The 25,669-nt window shown below is 52.6% G+C and overlaps 2 protein-coding genes across 3 annotated transcripts; both read right to left on the reverse strand.

Annotated features, from left to right (window-relative positions):
* Window positions 1-280: 280 nt before the first annotated feature.
* On the reverse strand, window positions 281-4,705 carry LOC115645273 (oocyte zinc finger protein XlCOF6-like). Its single transcript, XM_030549658.1, has 3 exons — window positions 4,628-4,705; window positions 4,222-4,323; window positions 281-2,321 (listed from the first exon to the last, which is right to left on the reverse strand). The coding sequence occupies exons 1-3, from the start codon at window positions 4,659-4,661 to the stop codon at window positions 334-336; spliced, it is 2,124 nt and encodes a 707-aa protein (XP_030405518.1). The 5' UTR covers window positions 4,662-4,705; the 3' UTR covers window positions 281-333.
* Window positions 4,706-15,542: 10,837 nt separating this feature from the next.
* On the reverse strand, window positions 15,543-23,777 carry LOC115645295 (zinc finger protein 354A-like). 2 transcript variants are annotated; one of them, XM_030549726.1, is made up of 4 exons: window positions 23,710-23,777; window positions 21,018-21,144; window positions 20,528-20,629; window positions 15,543-18,049 (listed from the first exon to the last, which is right to left on the reverse strand). In XM_030549726.1, exons 1-4 carry the CDS (start codon window positions 23,722-23,724, stop codon window positions 17,400-17,402), a joined length of 894 nt encoding a protein of 297 aa, XP_030405586.1. In that variant the 5' UTR covers window positions 23,725-23,777; the 3' UTR covers window positions 15,543-17,399. The 2 variants fall into 2 exon arrangements, with proteins under 2 accessions (XP_030405586.1, XP_030405585.1); XM_030549725.1 differs by having other exon boundaries at window positions 20,522-20,629.
* Between the last annotated feature and the right edge of the window lie 1,892 nt (window positions 23,778-25,669).

The raw sequence follows: 25,669 nt of genomic DNA on the forward strand, positions 1-25,669 counted from the left end.
TGCCGAACAGTTCCTTGCTTGTTTCTGAAAGTCACTCTCACAGCCTTCCCTGGCTGACCAGAAGTTCATACACCTGAAAGATTCCTGCCATTCTTAAGTCCATAAGGCAGCCCACTTTGCTGAGGAGTTTTCCCCCAGATATGTGTTTCTACCTCTCCCCATATTTAAAAGGGGTAGATGGTTACCCTGGATTTCTTGTGGCTTGTTAGATGTTCACAACAATTGGGAGCATCTCCAATATCTTTTGTTGATCTTCACTCACTCAAGAGATTTTCCTGGATTCAGTTCCCAATGCTTGAGATGTTCATCTGCCATCTCCTTCCAGATAGGCCATTACCCCGGTGCCTCATTGCCAGGAAAAGGAAAGTCATCGACAATGACCACCCGGAATGGGAGCTCCCCACTCAGCTCCTCCCTGTACAGGTGGGTTTCCAGGGGACACTGCAGACATTCACCCTGGGGGAAGACGGGTGCGTATCCCCCACCCACATCTGCTCTGTCCCCGTGCTGGGTCCGCTGGTGCTTGAGGAGATGATGCTTCTGACTGAAGGCCTTTCCGCACTGGGTGCACTGGTAAGGTCTCTCTCCCGTGTGAGTCTTATAGTGGCGTTTCAAGTTCTTGCCCTTCTGGAAGCTCTTCCCGCATTCGCTGCAGGTGTAAAGCCGGACCCCTGTGTGCTTGTGCTGATGCATCCTGAGGAGCTTAAGAGTCCTGACGGCGTCTCCACAAAGGCTGCAGCTGTAGGGCTTCTCGCCAGTGTGCGTCCTCTGGTGCGTCACCAGAGTCTGCTTGTGCCGAAAGCTCTTGCCGCAGTCGCAGCAGATGAAGAGGCTCTCCCCGGTGTGAGTTTGCTGGTGAACTTTCAGCACCCGGTGTGTCCGGAAGCTCTTCCCGCACTCGCTGCACAGGTAGGGCCGCTCGCCCGTGTGGATTCTCCGGTGGATCTTCAGGCACTCGCTGGTGCTGAAGCTCTTCCCGCACTCGCTGCACAGGTAGGGCCGCTCGCCCGTGTGGATTCTCTGGTGCGTCACCAGGTGCTGCTTCTGGATGAAGCTTTTCCCGCACTCGGTGCAGAGGAATGGGCGCTCCCCTGTGTGTGTGTGAAAATGGCGCTTCAGGTTCTCGCTCTTCCGGAAGCTCTTCCCACACTCGCTGCAGGTGTGCTCGGAGGCCTTCTGCGCAGCGTGACTTTGCCGATGCTGTCGGAGCTGCTTGTGCACCGCGAAGCTTTCGCCACAGTGGTCACACGTGTAGGCGCTCCCCCCGGCATGAGTTCTCGCGTGCCTCACGAGCGATTGTCTGTGGCTGAAGCTCTTCCCGCAAGCCTCACACACATGGAGCCTCTTTCCCGTGTGGGTTTGCTGGTGAACGCTGAGATCTCTGCGTATCCGGAAGCTCTTCCCGCACTCGCTGCACAGGTAGGGCCGCTCGCCCGTGTGGGTCCTCTGGTGCTTCACCAGGTGCTGCTTCTGGATGAAGCTCTTCTCGCACGCCGTGCATGCGAAGGGTCGCTCCCCTGTGTGGATCCGATTGTGCCTCTTCAGGTGCTCACTCTTCCAGAAGTTTTTCCCACACTCGTCGCACGTATGGGGCCGCTCCCTCGTGTGGATCTGCTGGTGCAATTTGAGATGCACGGGCATGCAAAAGCTTTCCCCGCAGCCAGGGCTTCTGTAAGGTTTCTCTCCAGTGTGGATTCTCTGGTGGACCCTAAGGGTTTGCTTACAGCTGAAACTTCTCCCACAGTCGTTACACACATGCAGCTTCTCCCCAGCGTGAGTTCGCTGGTGAACCTGAAGAACCCTGTGTGTCTGGAAGCCTTCCCCACCCTCGCTGCAATGAAACACCCTCTCCCCCAGGTGGGTGCTCTGGTGTGTTTTAAAGTGGGCTGATGTGCTGAAGCTCCTCCTGCATTGGGGGCAGTTATACGGCGCCACCCCTGAATGGGTTCTCTGATGCGTTACCAGATGGTGCTTTTGGCGAAAGCTCTTTCCACACTCCGGGCAGGGGTAGGGTCTCTCCCCGCTGTGCGTCCGAAAGTGGCGTTTCAGATTCCCACGCTTCTGGAAGCTTTTCCCACATTCGCTACATTGGTGAGGTTTCTCATCTGGGCTGAGCTGCTGTGGATTTGTGGTTTCAACATGCTTTCCTTTCAGGTGGGCTTGAGCTAGTTTGCTTCTCCTCCCCACAGCAAGGCTGCCCTGGATGGAAAAAAGCAAATTATATTCCTTTTCCGGGTCTCTGAATGGTGTCTCGAGTTGTCCCAGGTTCTCAGCAGTTTCCTTATCATCCTCATCCTCCTTAATTAGGAGCCTGAAATCAGCTGCTGGAATTAAAAAGAAAAAACACATTCTGGGCATCCACATGTGTTGGTTGCAAAAACCAAATCTGTTACCAACTAACACTTGCTTCCAAGACATTTCAGCCCTTGTCACGCAGGTCTGCTACAGCTGCGGCAGCAAGCGTGAGCCTGGCCTAATTACGGGTCTGATTCTGCCACTCTTGCATTAAGCACACCCATTGAAATCAGTGGGACTATCTTTGGAGTAAGGGGAGACAGAGGTGACAAAAATCTGGCTGGATGTTAGAACAGTTTTCCAAAAAGCGTGTGGTATTGAATTAAGCTGTAAGGTCAATGCAGCTGAGGGCTTCTCTGAAGTAGACTTCAGGAGCACACTTGCAGGAGTAAGTCCTGTTCAGACAACACAGGTTTCACAGCATGGACCCCTCAGGGTATGTCTACACTACTCGCCGGATCAGCAGGCAGCAATCGAGCCAGCAGAGGTTGATTCATTGTGTCTAATCTAGATGCGCTAAATCGACCCCCAAGTGCTCCCCATTGACTCCACCACCACGAGAGGCGTAGGTGGAGTAGACGGGGGAGCAGCAGCAGTCGACAAACCGCCGTGAAGCCACCGTGGTAAGTTGATTTAAGTAAGTCGACTTTAGCGATGATATTCACATAGCTGAAGTTGCGTAACTTAGATCGATCCCCCTCCCAGTGTAGACCAGGCCTCAGAGTTTTCCTGGATACTCAGATATCAATCCATTCTGTGTTTGCTCTAAAAATCCTTGACTCTCCACTCCAGCTCCACACTCCATTGGATCTCATCCTCCAGTTAATCTCCCCAAAACAAAAATTCATTCTTTTCACTAGATAGTAAACTGCCCCATGGGTCCCTGGGATTGATAACAGCCTGGATCACTTTCCCAATACAGCCTGTCATAAACAGATAGCTAAGGGTTAATGTCTCTTTCACCTGTAAAGGGTTAACAAACAGTGATCTGCAAACACCTGACCAGAGGACCAATCAGAAGACAAAATACTTTCAAATCGCGTGGAGGGAAGCCTTTGTTTGTGGGTTTTGGGTTTGGCTTTGTTCTCTCTGGGTCCTGGACGGGACTAGAGGTGCAACCAGGTTTCTGCCAATCTCCCTGCTACAGTCTCTTATCTATTCAGAATTGTAAGTAAGAAAAGGCGGTCATAGTCTTTTAATTTGTTTTTTTTTTAATTTGCATATGTGTACTTGCTGGAAGTAGCTTAAATTGTGTTTCTGCTGGAGAAAGTTTCTTTCTATTGTTTATAGTTGAAAGACCCTGTAACTTTTTACCATCTAAAGTGCAGAGATAAACCTTTTACTTTTTTCATTCTTTCTTATTAAAAGTTTTGCTTTTAAGACCTGTTTAATTTTTTTTTTCTCCTAGTTAAGGTTCAAGGGAATTGGTGGGGAGAAGGGAAGGATAAATTTTCTCTTTGTGTTATATTCACACAGCTTGTATTGCCTCTGGGTGAGGGGGAAGGTAACACTCCTCTCGGTGTGGTGATTCAAGAAGTTGAATCAGGCAATCTCCTAGTGTTCCCAGGGCGGGAAGGAGCTGGGAGGAAGAAGGGAGGGGGAAGGGAATGATTTATTTCCCTTTGTTGTGAGACTCAAGGAATTTGAGTCTTGGGACCCCCAGAGAAGGTTTTTGGGGGAGACCAGAGTCTATCAGGCGCTCTACTCTAAGTCCTAATTGGTGGCAGCCTATCAGATCTAAGCTGGTAAGTAAGCTTAGGGCAATTCATGCTAGTACCCATATTTTGGACGCTAAGGTCCAGAATTGAGAATTATACTTGACACAGCCCAACACAAATACTCATCTCTGATTGCTGCTCTCGTCTCAGATGGTAGCAACCTGCTCATGGTTTCTGTGGCAGGGAAGCTAGGAAAGTTTCTACTCACTCTCAGGTAATTCTCTTTCTTCCAGATCCTGATGCTCCCAGAGCGATGGCTCTTCCTCCGGATTGTTCAGCAACACAAGAGCAGGTCTGGGAACTGGATATCCTGTTCACAAAGACAGGATTACACAACAGTCTGCAAGGTTCTCCTTCCACCCTGTGCTCAAACTCCCCATTCCCACCCCTGGAGCAAGAGGCTCTCAACAGCGCTAGCAATCCACACCCGCATCTGAGCAGCATCACTCACAGCAGGGCCAGGACTTGGCACTTCAATGTTCATTTGCAAAAACTCTGCACTTTTTATGTACCAGGAAAGCTGGGGGATCAGATATTCGCCTCAATCTCTGATCCCACCCAGGAACGTCAAAGCTCCTCCAACACGCAGTCGAACAATGAAAACTGCTCTTTACCTAGTGAAATCAGATGATCGTAATTCTCCCTCATCACCTCCCGGTACAGCGCCTTCTGCCATTCTGTCAATTTCTCCCACTCCTCAAGGGTGAAATAGACAGTGATGTCCTCAAATGTCACTGGCACCTAAAATCCAGAGGGACATGCATCAGCAGTAGGTGCTGAGTGTCCTGAGACTCAGCCAGGCAGAGGGACATGTTTCTATGCTGTACAGCATGTTTTTATTCTGCTCTGGATGTTTCATAGACACAGTCTCGTTTTTGGACATGGGTAACTCCTAGGAATAGGAACTGTGTCTGGTACAGAGTCAGTGCTCACTAATTTATCCAGTGGTATCTGAGCACCTCAACAAAGATAAAAAGCTCTGAAGGAGCTTAGACGTTGTAGTCTGAACTTTACTGCTGCCGCTACGTGGCTTCCTCATTGCTCCATCTCTACACACACAGGCCTCTCCTCCACTCTTCCTAGACATCTGGAACTCCACAATACATTGGCCAATCACTTGTTATAAGCCCCTTCTGACCAATCAGAACCTCCCGAGCAACGTCCAGTCAGTGACACAGGTGCTTGCATGGGAGAAAAGTACAGTCCTGATTGGTTGGAGGCACTTTACTATCCAGAGGTTTTGTCTTTTGAGTATATAGTTCTGCACCCTGCCTTTCTGTGCCCCAACTAGTGGGTTATTCCTTACAGTGTGTTCAATCCATTGCCTTTATAAACTGCACATATACAATCTCCACACCTAATACAAGATTACAGCTTCTCGTGAAAACACATCTGCGTGGTCTATCTCACAGGGGGATGATCCAATGCAAGTCTTTCTAGGACTCCAGTGGGCTTTCAGCACAGCCCAACACTTCTGCATTTCTTCCATGCTCTTCACAGCTCTGAATGCAAATCTTTTCTTGGAACACGCTGGGCTCATACTGACATTTATTTTTCAGCTTTTAACAGGTACACGAGGGAGGCCCCGTGTTTACAGCACCAACTTCCTTGCATTTTAGAGCATGAGCAGCCGGTTGCAGGCTATGAAGTGCCGTGGCCAATTTTCACATGGTAAATAAGCACCCCGACTTTCACAATAAGCCCCAAATCAAGCTAATCCCATCTCAAAACAAGGCCAAAACCAGTCAATCCCCAAGAACCCCCAATACTCTATGTGACTAGATCCCCCCAGAGTGCAGCCTGGGACTGTAGAGGGCCTGCTGTGCACCCCTGACTCTCTCCCCCCTTGCCGCTGCAGCCTTGCCCTGCTTGCCAGGAGCAATCAAAAAAAAGCAGCAGCTACAAGCAAAAAACTAGTCAACAAGCAACTCACAAGCCAATTAATATACGAGCACTTTATATACGAGGAAAGATTAAAGAGGCTAGGACTCTTCAACTTGGAAAAGAGGAGACTAAGGGGGGATATGATAGAGGTCTATAAAATCATGAGTGGTGTGGAGAAAATGGATAAGGAAAAGTTATTTACTTATTCCCTAGTTCTTATATTATGGGGTCACCAAATGAAATTAATGGGCAGCAGGTTTAAAACAAATCAAAGGAAGTTCTTCATGCAGCGTACAGTCAACTTGTGGAACTCCTTACCTGAGGAGGTTGTGAAGGCTGGGACTATAACAGCGTTTAAAAGGGAACTGGATAAATTCATGGTGGCTAAGTCCATAAATGGCTATTAGCAGGGCCAGGGCTACCATTTAGGCAGCCTAGGCAATCGCCTAGGGCACCAGAATAACTGGTGGGCGCCGTTTTGCCGGAGGGGGCGGCAGGCGGCTCCAGTGGAGCTGCCGCAGTCGTGCCTGCAGACGGTCAGCTCCTCGCACGGCTCTGGTGGACCACCCACAGGCACCACTGCAGCACCTCCACCGGAGCCGTGGGACGGCGAAATTGCCGTGCGCCTAGGGCGCTAAAACCCCTAGTGCCGGTCCTGGCTATTAGCCAGGATGGGTAAGGAATGGTGCCCCCAGCCTCTGTTTGTCAGAGGGTGGAGATGGATGCCAGGAGAGAGATCACTTGATCATTGCCTGTTAGGTTCACTCCCTCTGGGGCACCTGGCATTGGCCAGTGTCGGTAGACAGATAGTGGGCTAGATGGACCTTTGGTCTGACCCAGTAGGGCTGTTCTTATGTTCTTCTTATTTAATTAACCCCCAAACAAGCCCAAATTGCTGCATTTTTTCCATAGGTTTGGCATATCTACCCTGTTGGTTCCAGGAGATTAGAGAGACAAAGTGGGTGAGGTCAGATCTTTAACTGGCCCAGCTTCTGCTGGGGAGAGAGACAAGCTGCTCCAACAAGACAGATTCCCTCACCCGCCTTGTCTCTCTGCCCAGCCAGCAGATTGGGAAGGGCAGAAGGGTTGAGCGTGACACCTGCAGGGAGCCAGGGGACAGGGTACATGTAGAGCACCCTGGTCGGGCTCTTTGCTCCAGTCTCGCCCCGACCCTACTGCACACGCCCCGTGCTGGGCAAGGCCTGGCTGGAGCCCAGTCCCGGCGCCAGGCCTTATCCCATGGAGTGCAGGTGCCCAACGGCGTGGGGCGATCAGAGCCCGCGGGAATGGGGCCGGGGAACCCACCCCCTGCCCTGCCGCGAGGGGGGGCGCGCCTCTGCCTGGAACCAGCTGACGGCAGCCCCGGGAATCCCCCCCCTCCAGTTACAGCCCCACGGCCGGGGGCCGCCCCACAGCTCCCCTGAGCGCGAGGCGGGGGCAGCAGCGGGACAGGTGTTCCCGGGAGCAGGGGAAGCTCCTCCCGCAGCCCCACAGGAGCCTCCAGGGCCCGCAAACTCCGCCCCGACTCCCGGTGTGCGGGGTCCCCGCGAGCGGCCCAGCCCCTTTCCCCGGGACCCTCCCTCGCCCTGCTGGGAGCCACCCCAGGGCCCGCCCGGCACCCGCTGCTTCCCCCGGCTCCTACCCGAGCAGGGGCCCCGCCAGCCATGGCCCGGGCGCCGCTGCAGCCGACGCCGCGCCCGAGTCCCGACCCTGCACATGGAAGCCGCGGGCTCCCGCTCCGCCGGGGCAGCGCCTCCTGCGGCGCTTTCCGACCCCCCCAGCGCCACGTGTGTAATTACCGGAGACCCCGCCCCCACGCGGCCACGTGCGAGCGGGCAGGAGCTTCAGGGCCCGGACCCCACCGCGGCTTTCAGCCCCGCTCGGTGGGGCGGGGGTCGCGGCCAGGCCACTCCTAAGGCGCCAGTAACAGAAGTTGGTTCTGGGTCCAAACCCCCCCCCTTGAAGCATGTTGGGGCGGGGGCTGGTTCCTCCCATTAGCGACTTGCCCCAGCCCGGGGGTGACCGGTGGAGAAGGTGAGGGGGGATTTGATAGCAGCCTTCAGCTCCCTGAAGGGGGGTTCCAGAGAGGATGGAGCTCAGCTGTTCTCAGTGGTGGCAGAGGACAGAACAAGGAGCAATGGTCTCAAGTTGCAGTGGGAGAGGTCTAGGTTGGATATTAGGAAACACTATTTCACTAGGAGGGTGGTGAAGCCCTGGAATGGGTTCCCTAGGGAGGTGGTGGAATCTCCTTCCTTAGAGGTTTTTAAGGTCAGGCTTGACAAAGCCCTGGCTGGGATGATTTAGTTGGGAATTGGTCCTGCTCTGAGCAGGGGGTTGGCCAAGATCCCTCCTGAGGTCCTTCCACCCCTGATATTCCATGAGTCTATGCTCAGTACTTTCTTTCCAGCAGAGGTGGTGTGGGGGTTGGTCAGAGGATCGGTTTTTGTTGTGTAAGGTGATGATGCAAATCAGGAAGGGCAAAGAGCTTTTTCAGCCCTGACTTCAACATGGCACAGGGCTGGTGGGCCCCCCAAGCCAAACTCTGGTACGTGTATAACAGCATGCGGCGCAGCTGTCTTTATGCTGCTCAGCTCCAGGTGTAGTCACTCTGGATTCACAGCAGTGTAAAAGCAAGAGGAAAATTTCACCAGGTGTCTGGAATGATTTATCAATTCTCACTTCTTCAGCCTGCATCCCACCCTAAGAAAACTCCACTACAACCACTCAATGAGGTCCTCTTGGCAGGGTGCAAGGATTCCCTGGGTCTGGTGTGTACGCAGTAGCCGGCCCATGAATGTCATGTAGGGTCTCCAATGAAAGCCTGTGTCACACTGATTATCATAATCATTTTAAGATGCATATATGGAAAATATGCTAAAAAGTCTGTTTTCTAGGTTGGTGAGTTAAGGCAAGTCACTGACAGGTGATCCACAAACTCCTGTCAGGCAGGGGGTAATTGGTGCTCATCTCATTCTGGCTGGTCACTGTGATTAATTGAGCAAAAGTATTGGCCAAGCTTAAAATGAACAAAGGCATTGCCAGTGTTACGCCTCAGACTTCCGCTTGGCAGAGGTGAAGGGGGCACGCTTGGCAAAGGCAAAGGGGGCACGCTTGGCAGAGGTGAAGAGGGCATGCCTGGCAGAGGCAAAGAGGGCACACTTGGCAAAGGCAAAGGGGGCACGCCTGGCAGAGGCAAAGAGGGCACACTTGGCAAAGGCAAAGGGGGCACGCTTGGCAGAGGTGAAGAGGGCATGCCTGGCAGAGGCAAAGGGCAACCTTTGCAGAAGTAAACTAAGACCTGTGGTCAAAACGCACTCCAACCAGATAACACATTCTAGCCCCTATAAAAGAAGATAAGTTGTGCCACGGGGCACAGCTTGTCTAACTCACAATTAAAACAATTGGCTACAAGAAAATACATAAGTATAAATTATACAGTCAAAGCCACACAAGGAAATAAGCAAGCATAAATTATACAGCCAAGGTGGCAACACTAACCACAATAAAGATTTGGCTGACCCTAATTGGTCAATCTGTTTTAAAACATGGTGGACAGACCAGATAAAAAGTGTGAAGGCACAGGACTGTGTGTGTGTTTTGAACATAAGAGAAACCTGACCCACGCCCCCTGAACCGAAGGGACATGCACTTCAGCGTCTGTACCTGGCCGTGCAGAAAACAGCCGACTGAAGGGTAACGTATTCTCGGGTGAATGCAGGCTAAGGTTATGGAATGAAGAAGTCTGGTTGCTTGGACAGAATTGATCTCAAGTTGTATTGATATTATAGTGTTAAAATAGTAATAAATAGCTAATGAATAATAATTTTACATGTACTTGTGCTTGTCTTCAGTATAGCTTGCCATTTATATTAATCCTTATTCCGTGCTGGTCTTTAATTTTGCTTTTCTTATTTTGTTCGTGTTGCTTTTATAGTCGAAAGTCACTAAAAACCTTTTTTGAGGCATAATCAGTTAATTTTTCACATAAAGGCACTACTCAACCTCATTCCATCTGTGCTGGGCAGTGGGAAGTAGTGATCACCCAGGGCCCAGTTAGGGTCCTGATGAGAGCCTCCCTCTTCCTTTATTTCTGCAGCCATGTGCAAATTAAGTATTGTCCAATTCACAATGGACTGAGCAAAATGCTAGTCACTAGACTGTGGAGGTTGCAGGACAAAACAAGAACACTTGGGCTTATCCTGTTTACAGTATATCTGGGGTGTAGATGAACCCCCAGTTCTCCTTCAATCTATGTGAACAAACCACCAGCAGGCTTGATCTTATGGGAAGGGGTTTGAGCAGAGGTGAAAGTAAGCCGGTCCAATACGGCATACCGGCAGGAGCAAGTGCACCGTGCTGGACCGCACCAGCTTCCACAGCGGGCACTGAAAGGGCTCTGGGCTGCCCGCGACTGCGGGCAGCCCAGAGCCCTTTCAATCCCAGCCGCGGCTAAGATTTAAAGGGCTCAAAGCTCCCCGTGGCTGCAGGCAGCCCAGAGACCTTTAAATCCTGGCCTGGCTGAGATTTAAAGGGCTCAGAGCTCCCCACCGCTGCAGGCAGCCCAGAGCCCTTTAAATTCCAACCCGGCTGAGATTTAAAGGACTCAGAGCTCCCCGCGGCTGTGGGCAGCCCAGAGCCCTTTGAATCCCTGCCACAGCTGGGATTTAAAGGGTTCAGAGCTCCCTGCGGCTGCGGGGAGCCCAGAGCCCTTTGAATCCCCACCATGGCTCTATCTGCTGGGCTGGGGCCAGGATTTAAAGGGCTCGGGGCTCCCCTCAGGAGCAGGAGCTCTAGGCCCCTTTAAATCCCTGCCCCAGCCCTGCAAAGTTCAGGGTTCTCCCCAGCAGCCAGAGCCCCAAACCCTTTAATTTGACCCTGAGTCCTGGGGGGCTCCCAGCCACCTCTTCAGCTGGGAACCCTTGGCTGATTTAAAGGCCCTGGGTCTCCCAGCCACAGCTGGTGCCCCAGAGCCTTTAAATCTTGAGAGGCCACGCCTCTTCCGGATGAGGCCACGCCCCACTCAGGACTCCAGCAGTAGGGGTAAGTCCTGTAAGTTACTTTCACCCCTGGGTTTGAGCCAAACTGGTTGAAAAGGCTGGGGAAAGGACGGGGGTCAGCTAGCTTGCAGGAGCCAGGGCCGGGCCTTGAGAGTTCTGTTTAGGTGCTAGTGAGCATGTTATGATTTTGTTTCATATGGAACCGTTTGTTTCCAAATTCTTTCTGTCCCTCGCTTGATTCCCAGTTCTCTGATGTTAAACGTATCGCTGTTGTCGCTATACATGTACCAGAGCTGTGTGACACAGATCGGGGATCCTGAGCGGGTGTGTTCTGTTCCTTTGGGAGCAGCAAATCCAAGAGCTCTGTGTTCAGTGGTATTAGGAGTGCAAGTGATAATGTAGGATTCAGGCCTGTATTTTCACCTGAGATGGAATTTCGGGCCTTGTTTGCCTGTTTGATTCTTGATACACTTACATTCTTACTAGTATGTGTGAACAAAGGACAGACACCATGCGTGTTGCTTCTGCCTGGCCAGATGGGTTTATTAGTATAACCAGGGACGGCGCTTCCATTAGGCAAACCTAGGTAGTCACCTAGGGTGCCAGGATTCGGGGGGCAGCATTTTGTGCGCTCCCCACGGGGTGCACGGGTGCTTCCGGTTCAGCTCCTGTTGCACCGCCGAAGAAGGACCTTCTGCCGACGTGCCACGGGAAACAACAGCAGGCAATTGACCATGAGTGCCGCTGTCACCTGCGGCTTTTTGGCGGAGGGTCCTTTGGCAGCGTGATGGGAACAGAACTGGAAGCTGCCGCCTGCCTGTCATAAACAGATAGCTAAGGGTTAATGTCTCTTTCACCTGAAGCACCTGACCAGAGGACCAATCAGGAAACCGGATTTTTTCAACTTTGGGTGCAGGGAATTTTGTGTCTAAGGTCTTTGTCTGTCTGCCTGCTTTCTCTGAGCTTTGGAGAAGTAGTTTCTACTTTTTAATCTTCTGTTTCTAAGTGTAAGGACAAAGAGATCAGATAGTAAGTTATATGGTTTCTTTTCTTTGGTATTTGCATGAATATAAGTGCTGGAGTGCTTTGATTTGTATTCTTTTTGAATAAGGCTGTTTATTCAATATTCTTTTAAGCAATTGACCCTGTATTTCATCACCTTAATACAGAAAGACCATTTGTAGGTATTTTTCTTTCTTTTTTATATAAAGCTTTCTTTTAAGACCTGTTGGAGTTTTTCTTTACTTCAGGGAAATTGAGTCTATACTCACCAGGGAATTGGTGGGAGGAAGAAATCAGGGGAGATCTGTGTGTGTTGAATTTGCTAGCCTGATTTTGCATTTCCTCTGGGTGAAGAGGAAAGTGCTTTTTGTTTCCAGGACTGGGAACGGAGAGGGGGAGTCACTCTGTTTGGATTCACAGAGCTTGTGTCTGTGTATCTCTCCAGGAGCACCTGGAGGGGGGAAGGGAAAAAGGATTATTTCCCTTTGTTGTGAGACTCAAGGGATTTGGGTCTTGGGGTCCCCAGGGAAGGTTTTTCAGGGGGACCAGAGTGCCCCAAAACACTCTAATTTTTTGGGTGGTGGCAGCAAGTACCAGGTCCAAGCTGGTAACTAAGCTTGGAGGTTTTCATGCTAACCCCCATATTTTGGACGCTAAGGTCCAAATCTGGGACTAAGGTTATGATACTGCCCCGTGGGGAGCACACAAAATGCCGCCCCCTGAATTCTGCCTAGGGCGCCAGAAACGCTGGTGCCACTCCTGAGTATAACGGGAACAGATAAAAACAGTTGAAGTGTAGAAGAGATGATAACAGTCAAAGTGTTACTGGGCATGGTGGGAAGGTAACACTTGAAGACTGCCTATCCCTATCTCAAGGCAAGGTCAAGCAACCACTCGTGAGGGACAAGGGGGTTGGGGGGAAGGTATAAAACACTGAAAGGCCAAAGAAATGCCTGTCCCTGACGGTAGCACAACCTCGTTCCTTACCCCTCCCATGGGGTACAAAAGAGGTGCAACAAAGACCTCAGACTCATAACCCCCCCCAATGGGACACGCCCATAACTTGTAAGGGGTGGGACCCAGGGTGTGCATTGCAGGTATAATTATGCTTGCTAGAGGGAAGGGGGACACAGGCAAAGCTCTGTGGCATTGGGGCTGGGCGGGGGGATGTGAGGTAAAGGCTCTGCAGCGTCGAGCTGGGCGGGGGGACGCGGGGTAAACACTCCGCAGCATTGGGGCCAGGCAGGGGGACGCAGGGTAAAGGATTCGCAGCGTCGGAGACAGGCAGGGGGATGCAGGGTAAACGCTCTGCGGCATCACAGCCGGACAGGGGGACGCGGGATAAACGCTCCGTGGTGTCAGAGCCGGGCAGGGGGACGCAGGGTGAACACTCTGGGGCGTCGGACCTGGGCAGGGGGACGCAGGATAAAGGATTTGTGGCGTCGGAGCCAGGCAGGGGGACGCAGGGTAAAGGATTTGTGGTGTCGGAGCTGGGACCAGGACACTGGGAAACAGGGCTGTGTGGCATCAGAATTATGGACGTGCTTGCTTGAAACTCACCCCAATAAAGATCACATTGCCAGCGCTTCAGACTTCTGGTCTTCTGCTGTGTCTGTGTGACAAGAACCGGGGCAGGGGGTGAAAGGAAAGCCCTTGAACAAGTGGATCAGGGCTGAGCGCTCCAGAGGGATGTTCCAAGGACTTGGCCATTGGCGGATGCCGATCACTAACCTTACAGAGAGCGAGGGCAGAGGACGCCTGGGAGGCTGGTGGGAGCTAATCCACAGCAGGCCCAGACAAGACGTCCTCCCACTAAGGGCAGGTGGGGGGCGGGGGTTGTGGGAAGCATCACAATCTGCCATCAGTGAGCAGACAGCACGGGGATTGGGTGCCTTGCCCTGCACCACGGACTAGACCTGCCTTCGTCCATCCTCTGCCAGCCCAGGCTAGGAGCTGTCGGGACAGAGGGTTCCACACGGAGCGGAGGCTGAAGGAGACGCACAAGTGAAGGCCAGATTCTCCGAGCTGTAAGTTAAACAGCCCTTAGATGGACTATTGAGTGTAGGGGTGTCAAAACTGTTGGAACTCAGCGAGGAACCAAGAGGGGAGGGTGGCCTGGAAACTACACCTCCTTCGACTCTCTCCCACACACCCTCCGACTGTGTAAGTAGGTCCTGTGGAGTCTGCACTGGACTCCCTTCTGCTGTGGGATTTAGGAAACTGTTAGCGGGATTTGTTGAGGCATTATGTCAATTCTGCCCCAGCTGAATGCATAGGTACCAGCTTCCTCTCTACCTGGCAGGGTGCTCGACCCCCTCACCCCCCACCCTGCTCAGGCCTTGCCCCTACTCCACCTCTTCCCCCAAGCCGTCACCCCACCCCTTCCCACCTTTGCTCCACCCCCAGCCCCACCCCTTCTCTGCCTCTTTCTGCCCCCTCCCCTGAGCATGCCCTGTCCCCACTCCTCGCCTTCCCTCCCAGCACCTCCTGCACACCAAACACATCTGATCTGCGGCAGGTGGGGGGCACTGGGAGGGAGGGGGAGAAGTTGATCAGCGGGGCTGTGGGAAGGGGAGAGGCACTGGGAGGGGGGTAGGGAGGGGAGCTTGGCAGCTGATGGGTGCTAAGCACCCCCAGAGTCGGTGTCATAAACAGATAGCTAAGGGTTAATGTTCTTTTACCTGGAAAGGAGTAACCTGAAACACCTGACCAGAGGACCAATCAGGAAACAAGACTTTTTCAAATCTGGGTGGAGGGAAGTTTGTGTCTGAGTTCTTTGTTCTAGTGTTGTGCCTGTACTCTCTCTCGGCTATGAGAGGATTTCTGTCTCCTGCTTTTCTAATCTTCTGTTTCCAAGTTGTAAGTACAAAGATAGGTTTGTTTTTTTTTGTATTTACATGTGTGTAGTTGCTGGAGTGTTTTGAATTGTATTCTTTTTGAACAAGGTTGTTTATTCATATTTCTTTTAAGCAATTGACCCTGTATTTATCACCTTAATACAGAGAGACCATTTTTATGTATTTTTTCTTTCTTTTTATATAAAGCTTTCTTTTTAAGACCTGTTGGAGTTTTTCTTTAGTGGGAACTCCAGGGAATTGAGTCTGTAACTCACCAGGGAATTGGTGGGAGGAAGAAGTCAAGGGGAAATCTGTGTGTGTTAGATTTACTAGCCTGACTTTGCATTCCCTCTGGGTGAAGAGGGAAGTACTTGTGTTTCCAGGACTGGAAACAGGGAGGGTGGCGTCCCTCTGTTTAGACTCACGGAGCTTGCTTCTGTGTCTCTCTCCAGGAACCCAGGGGGGGAACACCTGGAAGGGAGAAGGGGGGGAAATGGTTTATTCCCCTTTGTTGTGAGACTCAAGGAATTTGGGTCTTGGGGTCCTCAGGAAAGGGTTTTGGGGGGACCAGAGTGCCCCAAAACACTCTAATTTTTTGGCTGGTGGCAGCTTTACCAGGTCCAAGCTGGTAACTAAGCTTGGAGGTTTTCATGCTAACACCCATATTTTGGACGCTAAGGTCCAAATCTGGGAATAGGCTATGACAGTCGGCGCCCATGGCTGAATGGATTGAGGCTGTAATGAATCCCTGCTTGAGAAGCCAGCGGCCATGCCCTCGAGTTAATTAGATCTGCAGAAGGAGCTCGGTTTGTCATACGCTATTTTTATTGCTCCAAACACCCTGCACACGGAACATAAGATTACACAGGATTCACAGGTACTGCTGTTAGGGATGTAACTGGTTTAAGGAAGTACCTGTTTAAACTATTACAATTATATTGTTAACCGTTTAATCATTCACCAGTTCACAATCTACCCCTGGCGTGGGGGGACTCACGCTGCTGTCTCTCCTCGGAGGTGGAGTGCAGTGGCCTGGGGGATCATTTGCATGTGCATGGCTGGGCGCTGCCACCCCTCGCTCTCCCAGTTTCTAGGCACCAGCTAGTTCGGCAGATCACTGCTGGGAGAGCAGCCGTGCCAGGGCAGATCCAAGTGTTTCTGCAGATCTGTGTTTCCAGGCAGACCCACCACTGCAGCCAGCTGCAAGAGAAGTAGAGCTGGGGGGGGCTGCCGGGCTGCCCCCAGTGGTGCCCTCTCTGGCGGGCACAGGCTGATCCAGCCGCACCCTGAGCTGCGAAAGTTCTGCAAGCTCCCGCATCCCCTGGGTATTGCTGTGCCATCTTTGATGTGCACGTTGGCTATTCCAATCTGTTTTAAACGTTAACTGGAATTTATTAACGGTAAGACTACTGCTAATCGTTAACCATTTAACATTTTACATCCCCAACTGCTGGACGGTTCTACCCCATGCGACAACAATGCAATAAATCCCTTCTCTCACCACGAGAGAGACACACTGGTTTCTGCCATTGCTCTTCACACCAGTGAACGAGTAGTGTGCATTCCGAGTGAAGTCTGCCGGCACACACCCAACGCCGTCGCTGATGCCAGCCGTTCTTGGGCCTTCCAAGCTCCCAGAGAGGAGGAGATGCAAGGACAGGAAGATCAAGCCCATGCCTGGCTCAGAGAAGCACCAGGCACATAAACTTCACACAAGATTTTTTTTAAAAGTGTCTGAATGTTTGCGTGTGTCAGCGTGGTGCTGGAGAAGGTGACAGCCCAGGAGACAGGCTTCCTCTATTCCCAGAGCATGTACATAGCGTGGCGCAAGCAACGCAAGCCATGCTCTTGATCTGGGGAAGTCCAGTTCTAGCAGGCAGGACCAGTAATTCTGCACAACTCATTCAAACCTCAGCCTCTCTGCTGGGAATACCAGGAAGGGGGCCAATTTAGGAAGGGTACATGGAGATCTGTCTACTGGTAAAATGGCTGAGACCCAGCATACTCATTTCCCATAGGCCACATTCCATCACTATCAACCCCAGCGAGATTTAAACTGGCAGCCTAGCAGTAGAAAGCTCACCCTCGCATTAGGAATTGCTATTCAGTGCTCCTCGACTTTTTAAAAAATTGCCTGGAGATCCTAAAAGCCTGGTGGCTCCATCAGCTCTAACACCTCAGCACATGTTGCATCACCTCATGTCTATCAGAAGACAGCTGAAGCACCGCACCACCCTGAAGGTCACAAAGCAATTCCTGGAGACTTTCCTAAGTGACTGATCTGTGTGTGTGCACACACGTTTTCACAGTCCTCTCGGCCGACTTTAACGACAAAGATGTCCACTACTTTGACTCCGTTTAGTTCTCCAGTGCTAGACCAGGTAAGGGGGAGAGAGATAGATTCTAAACCTTCTTGGACATCAGCAGGAATCACTGTGCGGATTTTCTATGACCTGTGTTATCCAGGACGTCAGACTAAGGCTGGATTGAACAATGGGCGTAAAAGTGTCGATCCCATCAGATGGGTGTGGGAATACTTCTTACACTTTTTGGACGCTGTTCCTATCTTGGGCCCATGATGCGTTTCCATTTGTCGGGTAAGTTTTCCCCTCGTGCAACGAGATGTTGCATTTTTGTTCTTTCTGTGCAACTTGCTGCTCAGCGGATTAAGCCTCCTGGCTTGTTTTATTGTAACGCACAACAGGAAACGTGAACGTTGGAACCATGATCACCGAGACCGGCGTTTTTCTTGCATGAGTGACCTGGTGGCGCCGAAGATCACAAATGGCTTGAAAATGTCTCCCGCACTCTCTGCACAGGCACGGTGGCTTGGTTACGTGGGTCTCCTGGTGCCTGAGCAGCTGTTGCTTCTGAGCGAAGCACTTCTTGCACTTGGTGCATTTAAACCGCTTCTCCCCTGTGTGGACTCTCAGGCGCACTGCCAGGTCTCGCTTTTGAGCAAAGCATTTCCCATACTCAGCGCACACGCGGGTCCACTCTGCATGTGCGAGCTGGTGACGGTCCGGATCTGCATGCTTTGAGAAGTGCTTCTCCCGTTGGGTCTTTTTCCTCTTGTCCCACCCCAAGGGATTTGGGATTGGAGCTGACCTCCTGTCACTCAGGCTGGACAGAGCTAACGTCGTGGGCAGCCTCTTGTTCTGCTTGGAGACACTGCTCTCACTTGGGCAGTCTTCTGCCTTGACGGAAGTCTGCAAGGCCTGCTCCTTAGAGTCCCCAGGTAATATACTGACTTGTCCCAGGCTTACATCATACCCTTCGTCATGCCTCTCCACCTCGAGCTGGACCCCGAGAGCATCTGCAGGATTAGAATCAATGGCCAGACAATGGTTAGTGACAAAGAACCTTGATAGGACAATAGATTTTGTTTCACAGGGGATTCCAAGACATGGAGACTTTCAGAAACTTCATATGGGCCTGCCAGGAGGATCATTCGGGATTCACAAATCCACTTGGCAAGAGGAACTCTGAAACGTGTAGCATCAGGCTATTAGACCAGAACAAAAGGGCTCTTCTCAGGCCTTGTCTACACTCGGCAGTTTTGTCAGTAAAACTTTTGTCGGTCAGGGGTATGGAAAAAGCCCACTCCCCCGATGGACATTAGTGTCACCAACAAAAGTGCCAGTGTGGACAACGCTATGTCGGTGGGAGACGCTCTCCTGCTGACATACCACTGCCAACGAGCAGCAGGAGCTTTAATTATGCCAGTGGGAGAGCTCTCTCCTGTTGGCACAGAGCAGCTACATGGAGACCTTGCAGTGGTACAGCTGTGCTGCTGTAAGGTCCGTAGTGTAGATTTGGATGGACAAAATTGACTCCACAAACCCATCAACATGTCTTGGCAGGTAATTTGCTATCCAGACACCATGCTCTAGACCTGAACTGTAAACCTCCCCGCCCCCACCATCTACACCAAGATGTGAATTCAACAGTGAAATGAATACAACTACCTCCCTGAGGTTTTGGGCCTGGATCTGACCCACATCACTTTCTCAGCTAAGTGCGGGTAGAGCAGAAGCCATTTCATCCAGAACAACAGACTGGTAGAATTTTGTTTTTGGCAAAGGGAGAGAACTGTTTACATTTCTAATCGCCCTGACTCCAACCATGACTGGGGGTTGCAAGGTTGGTCGTTCCAACGCAGCTGAACCCCCTTCCCCGTTACTGGCTGGAGGATTATACCTGCACAGAACGGACTGAGTTGCTCGAAATACAAGGCAGGAATTCCATGTTAACAGAGGTCACTGTCGACACCTTCTTTTCTGAGCCGTGTTGAGCAAAGGAAGGGAATCCCTAGCCGGCCAGACACCACAGAACCCACCGTAAACGTCCCGTTGATAAAGGGAGGCAAGAAGGAAAACAAAAAGTGAGGGAAGACGGGTCTGATCAGAGAGGGGCTGTGATGTAGGCATGCCCCGACTAACCCAGGTAGGCATTAGATCTACTGCATGTCCAATCACCTCCTTGATACTTCACCTAAGGGCGGGGTCGTGTGTGGTCTCTGCCAAAAGCTCAGAGTTCCCTGATCATCATGGAGAATATGAGAGGTTTGTAGAGCTATGGAAAATGTCGGACGTTACTTGTTGGAGACACAGCATGTCACCTGAGGTAGGGCAGGGCTCAGAACTAACTCAATCAAGAGTGCGAACACCACCAGCCCAGCATCTGACCACCTGCAGGCCTGAGCACTGAAAGACAAAAGGACCCCAAGAGACGACTCCGAAAAGGGGGCCCTGAGGGCTGGGCTGAACTGAAGTTAATGTGATGGCCCGATTATGAAAACAGATAAAAGTCTGGGCTGTGTAAGGGCTGAAGAAAGGGCACACGATGTTATCCATCCAGAGGTGCTGCTCTGCCAGCGGGAGTGTCTCATGGAAAGGGGATCCCTGCTCTCTGGGCTGGACAAGTGCTGGCTGGACGGACTGACCGACCATTGGGTGAGAAATACCTTATTAACGAGAGCCTTGCCAGTCTAATAACTAACTACAGGCTCTAGTGTGTGTTTTATGTATCTGTATCCTTATGTTTCCAAATCCTTTCACTTGCTTCCATTTGAATCTTTTACTGAAGCTTTGCTAAATAAACTTCCATTTGGTTTTACCATAGACACAACTAAGTGCCTTGTGCCAAAGAGAACACTGAACTGAGGTGAGGCCAGTGAGCCCGAGAGCACTCCTTCCAGGGAGGCCACAGATCAGCGCCCGTTGTGGGTGTCCTGAAGACAGGGGACGAGGCACTCACTGTACTAAACTGCTAACCTGCAGTGGGAAAGAGCAGGGCTTGCGATAACCTGCTGTGGAATTTGTGTAGCTTTGGGAGAGTTTCCCCTGGTGGGCACAGACAAAACTCCCTCATGCCGTTAGCAGGTGACAGCGATTCACTCCACCTAGGTTAGCCCTGAAGGGTGTCACACATGCACTCTGGTGCCAATAAAAAACATTTGCTGTTTTCTGCAGTGATACGAACCCCCTCACATCTGCACCAGTGGCCTGACGCTGAGCCTTCTTCTCCGGCGAGGAAGGCGGTAATAACGCCAAGCACTTGAGCAGCACTTAGCCAGTGCAATTCAAGGGGCCAGCTCTGCAGGGGCAATGCCTGATCCTGCATTCCTGATGTGCCCATCACCCGGACTTCACTGGATCCACAGCTCGTGGGACTGCCACAGCCCCAACAACTTCAATTTACGCTCCAGGAGCAGATCTGCCCCGGGCGTTGAATGCACTAGGAATGCAGGTGCAGGCCTATTGACTATGCAAATATTGCCACTCACACTCACACGCAGGTGATTCTTTTCCTTTCAGATCCAGCTGATCCGAGAGGCCCGGCTCTTCCTCTGGGTCAATCTGCGATAAAATGGCAGGACTCTCAAACTGATACCCTGTGAACACAGACAAAGGGATTACAGAGCCATCGGTAGGAGCTGGCCCAGTCCCATGAGCTCCTGATCACCATCTGCAGGAGCTGAGGGTGCTCAGCACTTAGCAGGATCAGACCCCGAAATGTCAGTTGCAAAGAAACATTAATCTTAAACTAGAACAAAGCTGTAAATCCTATTTCTGTCCGTCTGTGCTCCGGAACTCCATCGTGCCCCATTCCACGTGGATGAATGGAACTAAGCAAGATTGCTCCACTTTTGTTTAGAGTGGGCAAAGCTGGGCTCCATCAGGAATCCCCGGGTCGGAAGATTAGCCCTGAATCAAAAGCCTTTAAAAAAACCCTCCAAAGATCCCACAGCTCCATGCCAGAAAACGAACACTGATCTTTACCCAGTGAGATCAGACTGGCACAATTCTCCTTCATCACCTCTCGGTACAGTTCCTTCTGCCACTCAGCTAAAACCTCCCACTCCTCCCGGGAGAAAGAGATGGTGACATCTTCAAAGGTCAGTTGCACCTGAAATCACAAGAAGTTACTCAGCCCTGTCTGCATCCATTGGCTGCCAGGTTTTCCTTCCTCAGTTTCCAAGGTCACCTCCTATCCTAATCTCTGCAGGGAAGGGCCAGTCATTTACTGTGTGTGTGCACAGCACCTCACACAACGGGGCCTGATCCTGATTGGTGCTAAAGTAACATACAGCCAGAGCCTTCCTTTAAGTAGGGCATCTGATAACTGGCAGTCACTGGAGCTAGACTCCGTGCCATCCTGGGGGTAGAGGGGATGGTTCTTTGCATGGTACCTCCTCCAGGCAGGAATTGCAGGCTGAGGGTAAGAAGAGCAGGGCAGGAGCCCATGCACAGGAGGGGCTCCAAAGCTCTTTCTGTATCCCTGGTGCACTAACTTTGGACACAGGTCTCTGTATTTTTATGGCACCTTCCATCTGGGGAACCCAGAGCATCTGGTCATTCTCACAGTCCTCCTGTCAGGTAGGAAAAGAGAGTTATCCCCAGTCTATAAACAGGGAAACCAAGGCAGAGAGAGGTTAAGGGACTTCACCAAGACCACACTGGCAGCATGTGGCAGAGCCAGGTCAAAACCCAATATTATCAAATGGGGTCATTTCAATTCTCCGAGTAGGAAAACTTGGACAGCCCTGAAATCACTGCACAAGCTGTGCCTCGTTCCCATACCAAACATCCGAACCAAACCACTTTGGTTTGCCCACAGTGGGGGAGGTCACCATCCATTTCTGTTTCCGTGGCCTGGGCTGCTACAGGCTGGTTCACCTCCTCTTTTATGTCTCATGTGAGCCAGATTCTCAGTTACACCAAGGCCTCTTTACACCACTCTGGCAGCACGGAGCTGCCTGAAAGTGGATGGAGCCAGCCCGATTCTATCCCCTTGCCAGCCAGTAGGTGTAAGAGCTCCAGGCCTGCCCTGTCCCAGTTTGGGGGCAGATCACAGAATCCTAGAATATCAGGGTTGGAAGGGATCTCAGGAGGTCATCTAGTCCAACCCCCTGCTCAAAGCAGGACCAACCTAAACTAAATCATCCCAGCCAGGGCTTTGTCAAGCCTGACCTTAAAAACCTCTAAGGATGGAGATCCCACCACCTCCCTAGGGAACCCATTCCAGTGCTTCACCACCCTCCTAGTGAAATAGTGTTTCCTAATATCCAGCCTAAACCTCCCCCACTGCAACTTGAGACCATTGCTCCTTGTTCTGTCCTCTGCCACCACTGAGAACAGTCTAGATCCATCCTCTTTGGAACCCCCTTTCAGGTAGTTGAAAACAGCTATCAAATCTGCCCTCACTCTTCTCTTCTACAGACTAAACAATCCCAGTTCCCTCAGTTCTCCTCCCCAGATCAGAGGCACAGGCAGAGTACTCTGCACTCTGGCTGTTCCCAGCTCCTCAAGGCTCATAGGCAAGTTATGTGTTTACTAAGCAGGAGAGCAAGAGAACTACAGGGTCTGTCTGCAGCCAGCAGCCCCTGTGAGGAATCTCCTTTACACTCAGTACAACCCAGGTCTATCCCTCCTCCCCCAGGAGCCACTGCACCTTCCCCCAGCACAGAACTCCTGCTAATTCCTTCAACCAGTCTTCTGAGCGATAGATGGGCAGCAGGGGGTTGTGTTCACAGCTTAGCATACCTCTGCACTGCAATTAGACGGCAAAGCTGGCCCATGCCAGCTTGCAGGGTTACCCTTAGGAAGCAAGAAACCCCAGCTCAGCACTCCTCCAACCCCCAGCAATCCCAGTACTGGTTCCGGCAGGGACGAACGTAATTGTGTGCATGGAAGTGAAGTGCTTTCGCACATTGCAAAGGAAGAGCAAAGTGCACACCTCAGACCACTTCACACTGCAGCAGGAGGCCACCTCTCTCTCCCAACCCCAGGGGATCGCATCAGTGCCGCCCCCCACGGTCACCAGTGGGGAAACAGAAGCAGTGCACAAAGAGGTGAAGTACTCAGCAGGGCCCAGAGTACAAAGGGGGGGGGAGGATTCCTGACTCCCACGACTGTGCTCAGGCCGCTAGGCCAGGCTGCCTCTCCCAATCCTTCTGTTTAAAACATCTCCAAGAATCGAGGGGCTGTTCCGCCCCTAATTCCTCCAGGCTGCTCCTGGGCCAAGGCAAGACCACTCCTAGTATTAGTAGGGTTATGCCGGTGCTTAAAGACCCCGGCCGGCCCTGGGGAGGGCACAGAGGGAGCCGAGCCAGGCAGAGAGTGAGAGCGGACAGCTGCCTTTTGGGTGTGATGAGCTCTGAAACCGAGGGATTCCCCCCGCTGCAGGAGCCCTGCCAAAGCGCATCTCCGCCGCGGAGCCAGCCTGCCCGCTTTGCTGGGAGCCTCCCCCCCGGGCTGGGGAGCCCCGCGGCCAGCCCCCCCGGGCGGGGAGATGCACCCAGCTGTGCTCACACCACGGGGCTCCAAGGCCGGGTCTGCAGCCGCCTCCCTCGCCCCAGGTGCCCAGGGTGCGGGCTGCAGGGGGCTTCGCCGAGCCATCACGTGCCGGGCCCGCCGCAGCCCCAGCCCCACGGCGGGGCAAGCTCGGACCCCGGCGCATCCCAGCCTCTACCTGGGCCGCAGCCATGGCCGGGGGCTCCGCCGGAGCGCGGCGCGGAGGCCCACGGGCGGCGCGGCCCGGCCCGGCCCAGCTCAGCTGATGGCAGCGGCAGCCGCTTGGTCCACGCTGCTCCTCCCCCTGGTTCCGGCTCGCCTGCGAAATGGCTGCGGGTCCCGCGGCGGAGCAGCGCCCCCAGCGCCCGGGCTCTGCCCGGCTGCTGCTCCGAGGGTCCCCTCCCCTCTGCTTGGCGGGGCCGCCTGGGAGTCCGGGTTCAATCCCAGCGCTGCTGCGAACCGCTGCCTCAGTTTCCCCTTCTTTAAAATCGGGACAGCAGAGTCCCTGGCACGCTGGAGCGTCATTAAGCTAGGAGGAGTTAGGTGAGATCATGTGAGGGAAACCTCTCGTTCGCAAGGTCCTTAAGGCTTCCGAGTGGGGCTGCGGGTGCGCGTCAAGTTGGATAAACCCCGGTCAGGGTTGGGCTGGGTTTACTCAGTCCTGCCTCATCGCAGGGGGGCTGGAGGTGGCGACCCCCCCCACACCCAATCCCTTCCAGCCCCACCTTTCTAGGGTTCTGTGATTCTGCAGCTTCTGCCCTTCGAGAACGCTGAACTCAGCAAACCGCAAATGTCTGAAAACCAGGACATGCTGTGTTATGCGCCAACATAACCTTAACTCTGCCTTCTTTGAGCGCTGCCCATAGCCTGCACCCTCCAGCTCTGCCTTCTCCCTGTACCGGACAGGGCGCTGCCTGCTTTTGCTCTATGCTCAGACAGTGACTCTGCTTCCCCCACATTTGGGCGATTTAACAACCCCTTCGCACCCCTTCATAGCCCTGTCACACTGCACACAGGATACCATCGAGCCCTGGGCTTTCCCCTCCGCATCACTGAATCCACAGCCCACTCTCCTGTCCCACCTCACTCCTGGCAACGACCCAGAAGTCACCCAATTTCGAGGCTCCGCTACAACCTCGGCAGTTCTGTGCTGAAATGGTGCGGACTGGAAGTTCTTCTCGGTTCGCATGCACCTGGTTCTTTGATAACACACATGGGGCGGGATTTCAAACCCAGCTCTCCTCACATCACAGAGGTTCTCCACACTACTCCAGCTTATTCCTCCACGGTGTTTGTCCTCCATTTCGGGGAATGCCTGCAGACTGGCCATCTCCAGGGGCACCTCCTGAGTTCTGGGAGGAGCGTGTGCCTGCCCACACCTGAAGGCCCCTCCCCCAGCCGAAGGGGAGGAGCAACCAAACCCAGGGTTCAAGTGAGGTTGGGGGATAATGGCAAATAAGAGGCAGGACTGAGGGTGCTAGGTACAAAATCAGAGATCCAGAGGGGGACACCAAGCAGAGAACCCCAGGCAGCGCCCACTGCTCCTTGAAGGAGTCTAGGGAGCCAGCGGACACGGCCCAGAGGAACTCTGCTCAGACGTGTGATCGAAGGGAAGGAACGGAAGTGGGCCCACAGTCCCACAGCACCTCTCTATCCAGCATCCTCCTCCTGGTGCTGGCCAAGGAGGCCATCGATTCCACCAGGAGGAGGTTGGTGAGGAGGTCTCGTGACTTCGTGGGGCCACGGACAGAGCGTGTGTAAATCAGGAGGTGTGGGGAAAAGTGCAGCCAGAACCGAAGCAGAAGATTCTGGAGCAGAAGGAACCGGGGCTGCAACCTGGCACACTCAAGGTAGATGTGCACCATCTACCTGCCAGGTACACGCCCTTGCTCACGGCTCCATGAAGGAGTTGCCAACTAATATCCCCCGCAGGCCAGGGAATCAGGGCAGAATACAGACTGGCCCACCAGGCACCTCCAGGAGCAGCCGAGCCTATGACAATGATGGTGTGAATGAGCAGGTGGGGAGAAGAGGGTGAGAGCTGGGCAGGGCTCAGAAAGAGGGAATAGATCGAAGGATGAGGGAAGAGAGAAGAAGAAGGAGCAGAGAGAAAAGAGGATAAAAAAACCAAGAAAGTA

This window comes from Gopherus evgoodei, chromosome 2, assembly GCF_007399415.2.
Source record: "Gopherus evgoodei ecotype Sinaloan lineage chromosome 2, rGopEvg1_v1.p, whole genome shotgun sequence".
In the NCBI taxonomy this organism is placed as follows: Eukaryota; Metazoa; Chordata; order Testudines; family Testudinidae; genus Gopherus; species Gopherus evgoodei.

Coding starts and splice junctions, on each gene's coding strand:
- LOC115645273 (XM_030549658.1), bottom strand. CDS start 4,661: ATGAGGGAGAATTACGATCATCTGATTTCACTAG. Junction 4,324..4,627: donor CGATCATCTGATTTCACTAG/GTAAAGAGCAGT, acceptor CTTTGTGAACAG/GATATCCAGTTCCCAGACCT. Junction 2,322..4,221: donor AGAAAGAGAATTACCTGAGA/GTGAGTAGAAAC, acceptor TAATTCCAGCAG/CTGATTTCAGGCTCCTAATT.
- LOC115645295 (XM_030549725.1), bottom strand. Junction 20,630..21,017: donor TGCCAGTCTGATCTCACTGG/GTAAAGATCAGT, acceptor CTGTGTTCACAG/GGTATCAGTTTGAGAGTCCT. Junction 18,050..20,521: donor AGAATCACCTGCGTGTGAGT/GTGAGTGGCAAT, acceptor CTAATCCTGCAG/ATGCTCTCGGGGTCCAGCTC.